General features: G+C 37.0%; 1 protein-coding gene across 2 annotated transcripts in view; it reads left to right on the top strand.

The window, feature by feature from the left end:
* CYP2C92 (cytochrome P450 2C92) overlaps window positions 1-16,532 on the top strand; it is a 78,342-nt gene that overhangs the window by 40,688 nt on the left and 21,122 nt on the right. For both annotated transcript variants that reach the window (XM_070269453.1, NM_001101652.1), the window contains 3 exon segments: window positions 2,796-2,958; window positions 3,131-3,280; window positions 15,348-15,508. In XM_070269453.1, the coding sequence (XP_070125554.1) occupies window positions 2,796-2,958; window positions 3,131-3,280; window positions 15,348-15,508 (474 nt within the window).

The following is a 16,532-nucleotide window of genomic DNA, read 5'->3' on the forward strand; positions in this document are numbered from 1 at the left end:
CTTATTAATTTGTAGTTAGAGTGCTAAGATCGTCCTTGTTTTGGTAGTTTCCTTATTTTTACCCTAAAGCTATAGTTGACTATTTGCTATCCTGTTCTGGTTCTATCCATCAGTCTCCCTAGTCTGTGGCTTGTGTCCCCTTTCTCCCTTTTTTCTTTTTTCAAGTATGAGAGCCTTCTTGAGGATTTCTTGTAATGGAGGGCTTTTAGTTACAAATTCCCTTAACTTTTGTTTGTGTGGAAAAGATTTAATTTCTCCCTCATATCTGAAGGAAATTCTTGCTGGATAGAGTATTCTTGGCTGAAGGTTTTTATCCTTTAAAGCTTTGAATATATCACTCCATTCTCTCCTAGCTTGTAGGGTTTCTGTAGAGAAATCCGCTGACAGTCTGATAGGGGCTCCTTTATAGGTTATTCTCTTTTTTTTTCTTACTTCCCTGAGTATTCTTTCCTTATCATTCCTATTTGCCAACTTTACTATTATGTGCCGTGCGGTGGGTCTTTTTACATTGACAAATCTAGGAGATCTAAAACCCTCCTCTACACACATTTCTCTGTTGATCCCTAGATTTGGGAAATTCTCTTCAATAATTTCATTAAGCACACTTTCTGCTCCATTTTCCTTTTCCATATTCTCAGGAATTCCTGTGATCCTTATGTTCTTACTCCTCATTGAATCCATTATCTCTCGGAGATTTTCCTCATTTTTTTAAATTCTTAGTTCTCTTTCTTCCTCTGTCTGGCACCATTCAGCCTGTCTATCTTCGATTATGCTAATTTTCTCCTCTACGTTGTCTACACGGGCATTCAGGGAATCTGCATTCTGTTTTATCTGGTCCATTGTGTTTTTCATCTCAAGTAATTCTGTTTGATTCTTCTTTATGATTTCAATCTCTTTTGTGAAGTAACTCCAGAACTCGGCTTGTTTCTCTATCTTTCTCTCTACCTCATTGAGTTTTGATTATAGCTGCTCTGAATTCATTATCACTTAGTTTACCTAATTCCAAGTCCTCAGGACTTAATTCCGTGTTTTTATTGTTTTCCTTCTGGTCTGGGGCTCTTATAAATTGCTGGATGGTAGAGGAGCGGTTTTTTCTCATGGTGGTAGAATTCAGTTGCAGTTACAGCCTGTCGCCACTAGATGGGGGTCGAGAGCGGTGTGTTAGCTCTCCACCTGGGGGCAAGATGGCTGCGCCCACTGGCTTTGTTAGGGGGGAGGGGCTGTTACTCACACGCGCCGGTCTGGGTTCAGATCAGTTCTGTTCTCTGGTCTCCCAAGGCCCTTGATTTATAGGGTCCCCGCGGACGGAAGCTTTCCCCCCATCAGCAGGTCTCCACTGACTCAGCGGCAGGAGTCCTGGATGATCCCCCGGTCACGCGGCCCCTCCCCTGCTCCTTCCCGACCCACGCCGCAGCAATCGCAGACTCTAGGGGAGGGAGCGATGTTCTCTCCTACCGTTCCAGCGCCTCCTAGGACGTCTGCAAGGTTTATGATCTCCGCCTTCTTGGTATTGTAGGTCTCTAACGAGCTGGCATTATGTTTATTCTCTGAAATTCAGTTCTTCCAATCTTTTGTTGTATTTTGGAGGGGAGAGAATCCCGGGTCAGCTCACCCCACCATTTTTGCCAATTAAAGCCAATTTTAAAAAGAAAATACATTCTTGGGGGCATGCAATTAAACTAGGTCATTGTAAAGCAAATTACTTCCTATAAATTTTATTTCTTTTGCCTTTTCTGGTCTATTACTATCATAAATAGTGGAGTGAAATAATGTGTTTTGTGAATAGAGAAACATTTAGGTTTTTGTATGGTAGAATCAAAATAATAAAGTGGCAAAAGCCAGGAGTGTTGTTTCTCTTCTTTCCTTTGTAGCCATTTTCTGTTTCCAGCTGAAGGTAAGTGGTAAGGGAAGTGTTTTGTAGTTAAGATATTTCATTTCTCAAATCATCTACTACATAAGCTGTGTGCCTTGCTCAGATAGCCATGATAATTAAACTTCTCTGAAGAAGCAAATTGTACTTGATGTCAAGGAAATGGCTATGGGTTCAGCACCAGCATGGGTGAATGAAAGAAAGAAGTAATTAGTCAAGGCCTAATTGGTGATAACAGCATTGATTTGCATTCTGCACAAAGCTGCTGTCTGTACCCTGTGAATACTTCAGGGTGGAAGAAGTAGTTCCTCCATGAGATATTGCCTGTCCTTGCACTGCCTATGAGATGCTCACTCTCTTTCTGTGTTAGTAATACCAGTGGATTACAAACAGGGCTGGGCATTAAAATAATGTAAATAATTTTTCAAAATACAGATTTCTAGTATTCATCATTGGACTACTGAATCAGAATTCCCATGGGAAGAGCTCTACTGGTGATCCTGAAATAGTCAGCTGGTTATTGGTCCAAAGGTGGGCATTGAGGTTTGGATCAGAGGTCAAATAAAAAAAGGTTCAATTTTGGATCTTCTCTATAGTAACTGTGGGACGTTGTAAATGAATTGAAAATCTCTGACCTCAGTTTTGTTATTGGTAAGTGGAGCAAATAAACCTGCTGAAGGTGCTGATATGAGGATTAATTGTAATCTGTGTACCAATTAGGCCATTGCCCGGCACACCACAGGCCATTCATAAATGGCAGCTATAAAAATCACCTCATATCCATGTATTAAATTCAGAAATGGTTTAGGCTGTGTGGGGCAGAAAAAAACCCCATAAAAATAGAATGATAATATCATTCTGAATCAGGCACAATTTAGTATCAAGCAGTGACTTCTTTTGATATTATTTGCATCTCCTTTCCCAGCTTTCAAAAGTCTATGGCCCTGTGTTTACTCTGTATTTTGGCATGAAGCCCACTGTGGTGCTGCATGGATATGAAGCAGTGAAGGAAGCCCTGATTGATCTGGGGGAGGAGTTTTCCGGGAGAGGCCGTTTCCCAGTGACTGAAAGAGTTAATAAAGGACATGGTAGGTGTGCACGTGCACATGTTCAGCATTGATAATGGGGGTGGGGAGGATGGAAAACAGGAATTTTTAGAGCTCCTTAGCAAATCTTGGACTAGCTGTAAGGCTGTCAAGTGTCAGCTTCCTCCCATTTGCCTAGGATCTCCTTCTGACTTTCTGTTTCTCCTCCTGGTAGGAATCATTTCCAGCAATGGAAAGAGGTGGAAAGAGATCCGGCGCTTCTCCCTCATGACTCTGCGAAATTTCGGGATGGGGAAGAGGAGTATTGAGGACCGAGTTCAAGAGGAAGCCCGTTGCCTTGTGGAGGAGTTGAGAAAAACCAATGGTAGGTGATTCTGTGCTCTGTAACTCTGACCTTAACAAGCTGTTCTCCTTTCTAATCATGTCCTTGGAAACATTTCCTGGGTGACCAAATCTTTCGTTATGCATAGTGGCTACCAGCCCTCATGTGCAAGAAGAAGAGTTTTTGTGTATCTGTTGTTGCATATAGTGTGTTTGTTGTGTGTGTATACCCATGATTGTGCATACTATGTGTGTATAAAAGGTCATTTAATCCTAGTTTTTCCTGAGCTCTGTTTGCTTTCAAATCATAAATCATGAAAACAGTTTTGAGTCATTTTCTGAAAGAGTTGAAGAACAATGTTTTTCCTATAGCATGAATTTGGTTTACCTCTTCCAGAGCATTTCACCAGGGAACAGTTGTCAAGTGAACATGGTGGGAGTGACCTCATCTCATGGAGCATGAAACAAGTGACAAATACTTTTACTTACATGGACTATATTTACATATTCAGCTTCACAGACACGTCTGAGAGTTTCTTCCAGGGTCCATGCCTGCATTTCTGGCCAATAATAGTGCCATCTATGGTTTTAATCGCTTATGCAAATTTTAGTGCACTTCTCATCAATTATGATTCCTCTGTAAAGACAGTACTACTTTTTAAATGTCAGCATTAATTATTTGTTGTTACTACTCACTGTATTGATTTATATATTTTGAATAAATATATGCTACATTGTACTTCTTCACATGCTACATTCTTCTTCAAAACAATATGTTTTATTTGACTAGATTTCAACCATTATCAATAACTACATACCCTGTGTTCTTTAAGTGAAATTTGGCTCTGTTTTCAGTTTGCTAAACTTTGCCCCATCTTTATTGGATTTTAGTAACAAATTCATGGTACAGTAATTATTTACCTACCACTGCCAGGTGTAATTACCTGTAGAGTGCTTGTCACAATGACTCTGATTTTTGGCTTGTGCAAATTACTGTTTTTAATTCTTTCTTCCGTATGAAATGAAAGGAAAGCCTGAGACTCAGATTCTACCTGTGAATCACATACACACTAAGAAATCCCCAAGACTTCCAAAATTACTCTTTACCAATCTAGCTAAAATAAAAGTTGTTTTAACAGTTAGAGTCCTGGAACCTTTAAAGGAGTCTGGCATAGAAGCCACTAACTAAACATATTTCCTTGTATTCCATGTCCTACCATTTCTCCCCAAAGCTTTAAAAAAATTTGTAGTAAAAAACCTCATTGCATGAAATCTACCCTCTTAACAAATTATTAAGTGCTCATTATCGTTAACTATAATCACCCTGTGGACAACAGGTCTCTAGAACTTTTCATCTTGCGTGACTGATACTCTACTCATTGAACTGTGACTCTCCGTTTCCTCTTCCCTCAGGCTCTGGCAGTCAGCATTCTACTTTCTGTTTCTACGAGGCTGACTACTTTAGACCTTTCATATAAGTGAAATTATGCAGTATTTGTCCTTCTGTGATTGACTTATTTCACTTAGCAAAATGTCCTCAAGGTTCATCCATGTTATAGCATATGTCAAGACTTCTTTGATTTTTATGGCTGAATGATATTCCAGAGTATGTATTTACTAAATTTGCTTTATCCATTCATCACTGATGGACATTTAGGTTGTTTCTACTTCTTGGCTATTGTGAATTATGTTACAATATTGGAACATGGAAGTGCAAATATCTCTTTGGGATCCTGATTTCAGTTATTTTGGATAAATACCCAGAAGAGGGATTGCTGGGTCATATGGTAATTTGACTTTTAATTTTTTGAGGAAACTCCATACTGTTTTCCATAAATTGAACCACTTTACATTCTACCAACTGTGTCCAAGGGTTCAATTTCTCCACACTCTCTCCAACTCTTTTCCTTTATTTTTTTTTTTTGATAATAGCCATCTTAACAGCTGTGAGGTGATATCTCATTGCTTTGATTTGCATTTCCTAATAATTAGTGATGTTGAGCATCTTTTCATATACCTGTTGACCATTTGTATGTCTTCTATTTTTTAAATGAACACAAGTTAAATACATTATTTAACTCATTAATGAGGAAATCAGTCAGGTGTTACAACCAGTTCAAAAGAGAAGAGTCAAAAAGTGCAATCTTATTTAAGGTGAAGGAATATTGATGTGAATGTGCAAATGAAGACAAAACTATCTTGAAAAGTCAGTTGAACCTCTACTGGACAGAACAGAATTTGTATATCTATAGACAGGAATTATTTTGCACTGCTATCAGTTGTTGATAATTTACAAAGTTGAAAAGATAGCTCCCATAGCATCAGTCAGCTAAAGCAAAAGGGGGAGTTATAGATGATGCATAGCTTTCCTATGAAGCACACATTTTCCCTACACTGTGTCTGTAACTATACCTACATATACAGGATAAAAAAAAATCAACCTTTTTGAAAGGATGTGGTCTACACTCAATATTCCCCCCCCCAGCTTTATTGAGATATAGTTGATATATTACATTGTGTAAGTTTAAGGTGTACATGTGTTGATTTGATACACTCATGTATTGCAATAGGACTACCACCACGGTATTGACTAACACTTCCATTAGGTCACACAATTACCATTTCCTGGGAGAACATTTCAGATCTACTTTCTTAGCAGCTTTCAAGTATACAATACAGTGGTGATAACTGTAATCACAATGTTGTGCATTAGATCCCCAGATCTATCCATTCTCCTAAATGGAAGTGTGTACTCTTTGACCAACATCTCCCCATTTCCACCAACCCCAAGGCCGTGGAAACCACTCTTCTACCCTCTGTGTCTATAATTTAGCATTTTTAGATTCCATCTATAAGTGATATCAGATATCATACAATATTTGTCTTTCTCTATCTGATTTATTTCACTTAGCATAATGCCCCCAATGTTGAATCCATGTTGAAGCAAATGAGAGGATTTCTTTCTTTTTCATGGCTGAATAGTATTGCTCTGTGTGTGTGTGTGTGTGTGTGTAAATATGTAATCACATGTTCTTCATTCATTATTCACTGATGGACACTTAGGGTGTTTTCATATCTTGGCTATTGTGAATAATGTTGCAATAAACACGGGAGTGCAGAAATCTCTTCAACATCCTGCTTTCATTTTCTTTGGATACATACCCAGAAGTATGATTACTGGGTCATGTGATAATCCTATTTTCAATTTTTTGAGGAACCTCCTTGCTGTTTTCCTTAGTTGTTCCAATTTCCATTTCCATCAACAGTACATAAGGGTTCCCTTTTCTCCACATCCTTGCCAACACTTATCTTTTGACTTTTTGATGATAGCCATTCTAACAGGTTTGAGGTGATATCTTATTGTGGTTTTGATTTGAATTTCCCTGACAATTAGTGATGTTGAGCAACTTTTCATGTACCTGTTGCCCATTTGTATATCTTCTTTGGAAAAATGTCTCTTCAGTTCCTATGTTCATTTTTAATCAGATCTCCTTTTTCTGTTGAGTTGTATGAGTTCTTTACATATTTTTGATGTTAACCCCATATCAGATATATGTCTTGCAAATTTTTTTCCCATTTCCTAGGTTGCTTTTTTATTTTGTTGATCATTTATTTTCCTGTGCAGAAACTTTTATAGTTTGATGTAGTCTCCTTTGTTTCATTTTGCTTTTATTGCTTGTGCGTTTGGTGCATATCCAAAAAATCATTGTCAAGACCATGTCAAGGAGCTGTTTCCTTTTAGGATTTTTATGGTTTCAGATTTTACATTTAAGTCTTTAGTCCATTTTGAGTTAAGTTTTGTGAGTGGTGTATGATAGGGGTTCTGTTTCATTCTTTTGCGTGTGAATATCCAGTTTTCCCTGCACCGTTTATTGAAGAGACTATCCATTCTCCATTAAGTATTCCTGGCTCCCTTGTCAAATATTAGTTGATGGGACATGTGTGGGTCTGTTTCTGGACCTCAATTATGTTCCACTGGTCGATGCATCATTTTTATTCCAGTACTATACTGTTTTGATTACTATAGCTTTATAGTATAATTTGAAAACGTGTAGTTTAATGCCTTCAACTTTTCTCTTCTTTCTCAAGATTGCTTTGGGTATTCTGCATCCCTTGTGGTTCCATATGAATTTTAGGATCATTTTTAAAATTTCCTTAAAAAATACATTAGAATTTTGATAGGGATTGCATTAAATGTATAGAAGGCTTTGGGAAGTATGTACATTTAAAAATATTAATTTTTCTGATCCATGTTTGTGTCTTCATTATTTTCATCAATGTCTTATGAGATATTGGTTTACAGATCTTTCAATTCCGTGGTTAAATTTATTCCTAAGTATTTTATTGTTTTTGTTTCTCTTTAAAATTAAGTTGTTTTCTTTATTTATTTTCAGAGAGTTTGTTGTTAGTGTATAGAAACAGAAGTGATTTCTTTTTTTGGTGAGGACGATTCACCCTGAGCTAACATCTGTGCCCATCTTCCTCTATTTTGTATGTGAGTTGCCACCACAGCATGGCTTGATGTGGTGTATGTTCACACCTAGGATCCGAACCTGTGAACTTCGGCCCCTGCTGAAGTAAAGCACATCGAACTTAACCACTATACCCCCAGGCCTGCCTCTAAACAACTGATTTTTGTATGTTGATTTTGTATTCTGCAACTTTACTATCTTTATTCATTAGTTATAACAGTTTTTGGTGGAGTCTTTAGGGTTTTCTATGCTATAAGATCATAGCATCTGCAAACAAGACAATTTTGCTTCTTCTTTTTCCTTTGAATACATTTTATTTCTTTTTCTTGCCTGATTTCTCTGGCTAGGATTTCCAGCACTATGTTGAATAGGAGTGGTGAGAATAGGCACCCTGATATTGTTCCTGATCTTAGAGGAAAAGCTTCCATCCTTTCACCTTTGAGTATGATGTTAGCTGTGGGTTTGTCATATATGATCTTTTCTATGTTAAGTAAAGGAGTATAGAAGTGCCTTTATCATGAAAGGATGTTGAATTTTTTCAAATACTTTTTCTGCATCTATTGAGATGATCATCTGATTTTTATTTTTCATTCTATTAATGTGGTGTAACACATGTATAGATTTGCTTATGTTGAACCATCTTTGCATCCCAGGGATAAATCCAACTTGATCAAAGTATATGATCCTTTAATCTGCTGTTAAATTTGGTTGGCTTGTATTTTGTTGAGAATTTTGCATCTTTATTCATCAGAAATTTTTGCCTGCAATTTTCTGTTCTTGAAGTGTCCTTATATGCTTTGGTATCAGGAAAATGCTGGCTTCATGAAATGAGTTTGGGAATGTTCCTTCCTACTCAGTATTTTTTTGTGTGTGTGAGGAAGATTGGCCCTGAGCTAAAATCTATTGCCAATCTTCCTCTTTTTCCTTGAGCAAGATTGTCCCTGAGCTAACATCTGTGCCAATATTCCTCTATTTTGTATGTGGGACACTGCCATATCATGGCTTGATGAGTGATGTGTAGGTAGTGCCTGGCATTTGAAACTATGAGCCCTGGGCCACTGAAGCAGGGTGCATGAACTCAACCACCATACCACCAGGCTGGCCCCTCTTCAGTATTTTTACAGAGTTTGAGAAGGATTGGCAATGTTTGCCGATCTTTAAATTTTTGATAGAATTCACCAGTGAAACCATGTGGTTCTGGCCTTTTATTTGTTGGAAGGTTTGATTACTGATTCAAGTACAATACTCATTATTCGTCTGTTCAGATTTTCTATTTCTTCATGATTCAGTGCTGGTAGGTTGTATGTTTCTAGGAATTTATCCATTTCTTCTAAATTATCCGATTTGTTGGTGTATAATTGTCCATCATAGTCTTTTCCAATTTGTTTTCCATTTCTGTGGTGTCGGTTGTAATATATCCTCTTTCATTTCTGATTTTAATTATTTGAGTCTTCTCTCTTTTTTCTTAGCCTAGTTAAATGTTTGTCAATTTTGTTTACATTTTCCAAAAACCAGCCGTAATTTCATTGATTTTTTTCCTATTGTTTTTCTGGTGTCTCTTTCATTTATTTCTGTTCTGATCTTTATTTCCTTCCTTCTAACTTTAGGCTTAGTTTGTTCTTCTTTTTCTAGTTCCTTGAGATGTAAAGTTACACTGTTTATTTGATATCTTTCTTTATTCATTTTTTGTGTAAATAAAAAATATTTATTTTAAAATTACAAAAGAAATACAATACTAAGTATGTAAAGCAGTAAATGAACATCTGCCTTCTTCCTCAACCCAGCCCTGATCTCTAAGCCTGGCAATTTCATTAGCCAGAGGTATCACTGTTATCCATTTACTGTATGACTTCTAGGTTTACCTTTATATTTTGGAAAAAATGAAATCATAAATACTGTTCTGCGTCTTCTTTTCCTCACCTATTTTATCAAGAACATAATTCCATGCATACTTAAAATATTTCATTATATATATGAACCATCATTTAGCCATGCACTTATTCATGAACTTTGTATTGTTTCCAATTTGTGGCTATAGGCTGCAGTGAATATCCTTGCCATACATTTGCATATTTTAATGGTAATTATGGAAAATACATTTTTATTATAATTTAAAACATTAATGTGCAGTATAATTGACATTTTCTGTGTGTGTTCAGCTCTATGAGTTTTATTGCATTTATAGATTCATGCTACTACCACCACAATCAGAATATAGAACAATTCCATCACCCCAAAAATCTTGTTTGAGCTGCTCCGTTGTAGTCAAATCTCTTCCACTCCTAATCGCTGGCAACAACTCATCTGCTCTTCATTGTTGTGGACCTGCCTTTTCCAGAATGTCATATATAGTCGTTCATTGCTTAATGATTGGGATATGTTTCAAGAAATGCACCATTAGGCAATTTCATTGCTGTGCAAACGTCATAGAGTGTACTCACACAAACCTAGATGGTATAACCTACTACACACCTAGGCTATATGGTACTACTCTTATGAGAACACCTTCATACATGTGATTCGTTGTTGACTAAAATGACGTTATGTGGTGCATGACTATAAATGTTGTCATACAGTATGTAGCCTTCTGATACAGGCTTCTTTTACTGAGCATAATGCCACGTTGTTGCAAATATCAATAGTTTATTCCTTTTTAATGTTCAGTAGTATTCGATTGTCTGGAAGTACTACAGTTTGTTTATGCATTTATCTACTAAAGGACTATTCCATTGTCTGGAAGTACTACAACTTGTTATGTATTCATCTATTGAAAGACACTTGGACGTTTCCAGTTTTGAGTAATTATAAATAAATGGAGCTGCTATAAGCATTCATTATATGAACATAAATTTTCATTTCTGTAGGATAAATACTTAGGAGTGGGATTGTTGGGTAATGTGGCAGATGTGTGTTTAACTTTATAAGGCAAGTTTAGTGGTGATGAACTCCCCCATCTACTTTTTTTGGGGGGAAAGTCTTTATCTCTCAATATCTGGAGGAAAACTTTTCCAGGTAAAGTATTCTTGGTTGGTAGTTTTTTTTCTTTTAATAGTTTTAATATATCATCCCCCTCTTCCTGACCTGCAAGGTTTTTACTGAGAAATCTGCTGATAGCTTTATGGAGGCTCCTTTGCATATGAGATATTTTTTTCTCCTGCTGCTTTTGAAATTCTGTCTTAGTTTTTAGACAGTTTTATTATAATGTGTCTTGGTGATGATCATTTTGGGGTAAAATTTTGGTGGGATCTCTGAGCTTCATGAAGTTGGAGGTTGAACCTCTGCCCATATTTGGGAAGTTCTCAGGCACAATTACTCTAAAGAAGTTTTCTGCCCCGTCTCTCCCTCTGTTCTCCTTCTGGGACTCTATTATTGTGTAGATTGTTTCTCTAAGTCATATCTCATAGCTCACATAGGCTTTCTTCACTCTTTTTGTTCTCTTTTCTTTGCTCTTCCCTGACTGGATAATTTCAAATGATCTGCGTACTACTTCACAGGTTCTTTCTTCTGCTTGATCCATTCTCTTTTTATCCTCTCTATTACATTTTTCATTTCATTGATAGTATTATTCAGCTCTGAAACCTTTTTTGATTTCTATCTCTCTGTTAAACTTATCATTTTGTTCACATATTGTTTTCCTAATTTTGTTGAATTGTCTTTCTGTGTTTTCTTGTAGCTCAAAGAACTTCCTGAAAACAATTATTTCGAATTCTCTTTTGGGCAAAATGCAAATCTCCAATTTTTTGGGTCAGCTCTGGAAAATTATTGTGTTCCTTTAGTGGTGTCAGGTTTCTTTAATTTTTCATTTTCCTTGAAGTCTTGCATTGCTGTCTTCACATTTGAAGAAGTAGTTACCTCCTCTGTCTTTAATGATGGGATTTGGGAGAGAAATAGCTTCTGTCAGCCCTCTTAGGCATTATGAGGCTTTCTCAGACATTTTCTATGGCGACACCTGCTGCACACTTCTTGTTCCCTCTTGGGGGATAATTCTTAAGACTATATGCCTCTTGATCCTGACAAGCCAAGCAAAGTGCTGACTGCTTCCCAGTTGCTTGCTTTCCCTGGGGTGGTGCTAAATGCTCAAGTTTGTGTGGATTCTCCAAATCCCACAGAGTTGTGCTGGTTTTCTGTGCATGCTCACAAGCTGTCTGCAAAGGCTCACTCTTGTTGCCTTGGAGGCATGCACAGAGAGCCAGCCGTAGTTTTGCATGTGTGCGTAGGTGAGGTGCACAGAGTGTTGGAAGTGCCCATCGGTCCACTGGGATAATCCACAGGTGAGGTGCCCCCATGGCTCATTGACAAGCTTCCTAATGGAGTCCTTGAAGCTGTTAATAGGATCTGCTTCCCTCTGTTGCCCTTTGAAAGCCCTGGCTGAAGTTCTCCCATCCACTTCTTGCCCTCCTGTTGTGTAGTATGCCTTAGTTTTCTTGACAGGGTGAGAAGGAAGTGAATCTCTTTGTCAGCATCCTGCACACCCAGGGAAGCTTTTCCCTCAAGCACAAATTTTCATTTTCTCCCACGGAAGAAATCATGGACGCAGAAGGTCGCTCTGGGCACTGATCTGTGCCACTTGTGGTAGGGGTGATGCAGGTAAAGTGAAAGTGTTCCTTTTACCCTCTTCAGTGGATTTTTTGCTTTTACTACAATGGTATTGGAAGTTCTCTGCTGGACTTCCAGGCTTCCACAAAGGCACTATCATTAATACTTGATTGTCAAAATTGGTGTTCTTTGAGGGGAAGGTGATAGAAAACTACTATTTCACCATTTTGATAAAAAATACCTTTTTATATTGTGTCCATTAACATATTTAATAGTTAGGGCTATTTTTATACTTTTGTCTTTTACCTTCTATATCAGAATCAATAGTGGTTTATACACCACGTCTACATTATTACAATATTCTGTTTTTGTCCAAATTTTTGCTTATATCAACAGACTCTGTACTTTCATATGCTTTTGTGGTGCTGTTCAGTGTCCTATTATTTCAACTTTTAGGACTCTAGTATTTTTTTTTAAGACATGTCTAGTGGTGATGAACTCTCTCAGCTTTTCTTTATCTGGGGAAATCTTTATTTGTCCTTAAGTTTTGAAGAATTGGTTTGCCAGATAAGTCTTCTTGGTTGGCAACATTTTTCTTTCTACACTCTGAATATATCATTCCACTTCTCTCTGGCCTGCAAGTTTTCCACTGAGAAGTCTAATAGTCTTGTGGTGGTCCTCTTATTTGTGACAAACCAATTTTATCTTGCTGCTACCAAAATTCTCTTTTTGTCTTTGACTTTTGAAAATTTGATTATAATAGTCTCACTGTGTTTTCTTTTGTTCATCCTACTTAGAGTCGGTTGGCTTTCTTGAATCTGGCTCTTAATTTTTTCCCCCAGATACGGAAAGTTTTCTACCATTATTTCTTCAAATAATCTGTCTGCTCCTTTCTCTCTCTGTTCTGCCATAATGCTTATATAGATCCTCGTATTGTCCCATAAGTCCCTTAGTTTTTCTTTATTCTTCTTCATTCTTTTTTCTTTTTGTTCCTCTGATTGAATAATATCAAATGACCTGTCCTTAAATTTGCTGATTCTTTTTTCTACTTGATCAAGTATGCTGTTGAAAGTCTCTAGTAAAGTCTTTAGGTAAGTTATTGTGTGCTTCAGCCCCCAGATTTCAGCTGTATAGTTCTTTTTCTTTGTGCTGTATAACTTTGTTGATGTGCTCATTTTGTTCATGCATCATTTTCTTGAGCTCATAAAGCATCTTTATCACTGTTTAAAAAATTCTTTGTTGAGGTAAGTGATGTTACTCCATTTCATTTTGTTCATTTTCTGGAGACTTATTTTGTACTTTTGTTTGAGCCATGTTTCCTGCTTCTTTGTGCATTTCATAACTTTGTGTTGGGATTCATGAATTTGAAAAAATAGCCACCTCTTCCAGTCTTTATAGATTGGCTTTGTGTAGGGCAAAATTCTCACCAGTTATCCAGGCTAGAGATTTGGGGGTCCTCTGAAGCCTTCTTCTTTTGGTAGATGCAACTTCTCTGGGCCTGTGCATACAGTTTCGTAATTAAAGAGGCTTCCCAAGTTCTTTCTCAGGCGCTGATAATCTCTTGTTCCCTTTGTTGTATGTGTCTGCAGTACTGCAAGTTCCCTGGTTCAAGAGAAACAAGCTGCCCACTCACCTTTTTCTCAGTGGCATCCAAAGGTGTTAAGCTTCCCTTTAGTGCCCTGATTTAGATGAGACAGATATCAGTCTCTTTGGTAGCCCTCCAAAAGGCCAGAACACTTTATGCATGCTCCACTTCTCTTCCTTTCCCCTTGAAGGAAAGGCCTAATGTTCTGCACCATCTGTAGATCCTGCCAAGCCATGCTGGCCACTGCAAACCACTACCCTCTGCTTTCCTTTACTCTCAGTGGTCCCAGGCATCCAGACTCTGCCAGTTCTGTCAGCATTCCACGTGAAATAAGACAGATACTAGTCCCTCAGGCTGGTACATGGGGTGCATGCTCCATCCTTCTCTTTCCTGTGATGGACTGATCACAACCTGGGGCATTCTTTACCAGCATTTAGTTGTGCCACCTTGGGGGAGGTGGTAATGCAGGTAGAGTGAAATTGTTCTTCTTACCAGTTTTAATGTGGCTGTTGTCAGCTTTGTGCTCACTTATGGTACTGCAACTTCTTAATTGGATTCTGAAAATCTCATAAAGTAGTTTTAGTCCGTTTATCACTACTTAATCAGTGTTTCTATGGGGAACAAAGGCTAAGACTTCCTAGTCTACCATCTTCCTGTTGGCACTCAACCACAATACTTTTGATTCAAGTCATCTTTAATTACAGCTATAGATGTGAATTTTGAATCTTTTTACATATAATGATATTTTATTGATAATTTGATTGCAACAATTTTATTTTATGGATTCCCTATCAAAAAAGAAAACTTTTTCTTTAGTGTAATTTCTTTACCAGAAACATGATAAACTTGATTTACATGATGGAAAAAATTTAAAATTTATTAAAATATCCTGTTCTGTGGCTGGCTATACAGAAAAATATCCCAGAAATCTCCATAGGGCAGCTGCCCAAATAAATTATTTTTTGATGGTGATTGGAAATACTGGAAATTTACTTCCTAAGGAGGGATTGTTTTTTAACATTAAAATGAAAAAATAAAAGAACCCCTTTTATCCATTTACCATTTTTGTTTGCATGGGATTTATGCTTGATATAAAAATTTCTCATTTTCTTTTTAATTTAGACAAAAAAATCCATCTTATAATAATTCTTTCAGCACTGATAACTTTAGTTTTTAAAGGATATCAAATGATATAAAATGGCCTCTTTAAATGTTTTTTTCTTTTTCCCTCCCAATTAACAGGCACTTTGGCTGAAAAGGGTACAAATAAAGGCAATGGATGTGAATAAATGTTAAAAAAAATCACATTATTTAATTAGCTATGTTGAAATGGTCTACATAAGTTACGGTAAAAGTGATGTGTTGATTTTATGCATGTTGAATATTTTGCTGTTAAGGAATTTGTTGGTAAGATTTTGATTTAGAGTGTCTAAAATTATCTTTACCTGTTATCTCAAAGACAAGTGGTTTCATACATATATTTTGATGGTGTTTTAAAATTGCTTCTGATTCTTTAGCTTCACCCTGTGACCCCACTTTTATCCTGGGCTGTGCTCCCTGCAATGTGATCTGCTCCATCATATTCCAGAATCGTTTTGATTATAAAGATCAGAATTTTCTAAACATAATGAAAGTCTTTGATGAAAATTTCAAGATTCTGAGCTCTCCATGGATGCAGGTGAGGCCAAGATTCTTCCTTCCTGAGGAATCATTTATGCTCTGTTTCTCCAAAAAGTCCAAATCTATATATGCACCAAGCTGTGAAGTGAATCTGTAAATGCTACAGTGCTGCCCCGAACTTAGTGTCATGGAGTGAATATGTCAAAAAGATGGCTGAGCCCTTTAATGACAGACAGGAAAATACATGTCCAGAATACAGAACTGGAATTCAATCCCATTGACCTTGTCCAGTGTTTTTTCCACTAAACTCCAAAGCCCAGTGTTCATAAAGTACTTTTGTAACTTCCCTAAAGCATACCCATGACACTAAATGGACTTCCAGGCCCTTCTTGAAAGTATTCCATTACACACAAGTATCATCATTCAATCAACACTTAGCGACGACTTCATCACATTTGTTGGCAGAAATTTCTGCATTTGGGAAGGAAGAGAATATCTCCTTCAAATAGGGAGAATGTCTGGGACCACAAATGTTGCCAGGCAACACTATCTAGGGTAGAAGTGTTTGATGCTTCAGTTCGCATTCTAACTGACCAGGTAATTTTTGGGGGAATGACAAAATGATTGGTTTTATGGTAGATGAATCATAACCAAACATCACAATTTTACTTAGGCTGAGCTGACATGTTGTGCATTATGCCTAAAAGAAAATGGTGTGATCTTAGAGAAGTCACTTAACTGCTCTGTTGCACACTTACTTTATACAGAAAATGTTGAGTTGTGTGTGGCATCTGCATAATGTGAATCATAACATTTCATGCCATTTCATATTTTAAAATTGTAGGGAAGAACTGATGTAAAAAGAGTGAATTGAAATGAAGATGTTTTTATACTGTAAGATGATGTATGAGTATAGGAAATATTTATCTTTGATCCTCTGGTCAGAATTTTCTGCCTCAAATGCATTTATCAGCATAGAAAATAATGTATGTGTCAAATAAAAATTTCTCTTCAAGACAGGCACCATATTTTATTAATATTTATAGTGCAGTTTCTAACCAGGGCTTGGCAGATGGTAGATG

The sequence above is a fragment of the Equus caballus genome, chromosome 1 (genome assembly GCF_041296265.1).
Source record: "Equus caballus isolate H_3958 breed thoroughbred chromosome 1, TB-T2T, whole genome shotgun sequence".
NCBI lineage: Eukaryota > Metazoa > Chordata > Mammalia > Perissodactyla > Equidae > Equus > Equus caballus.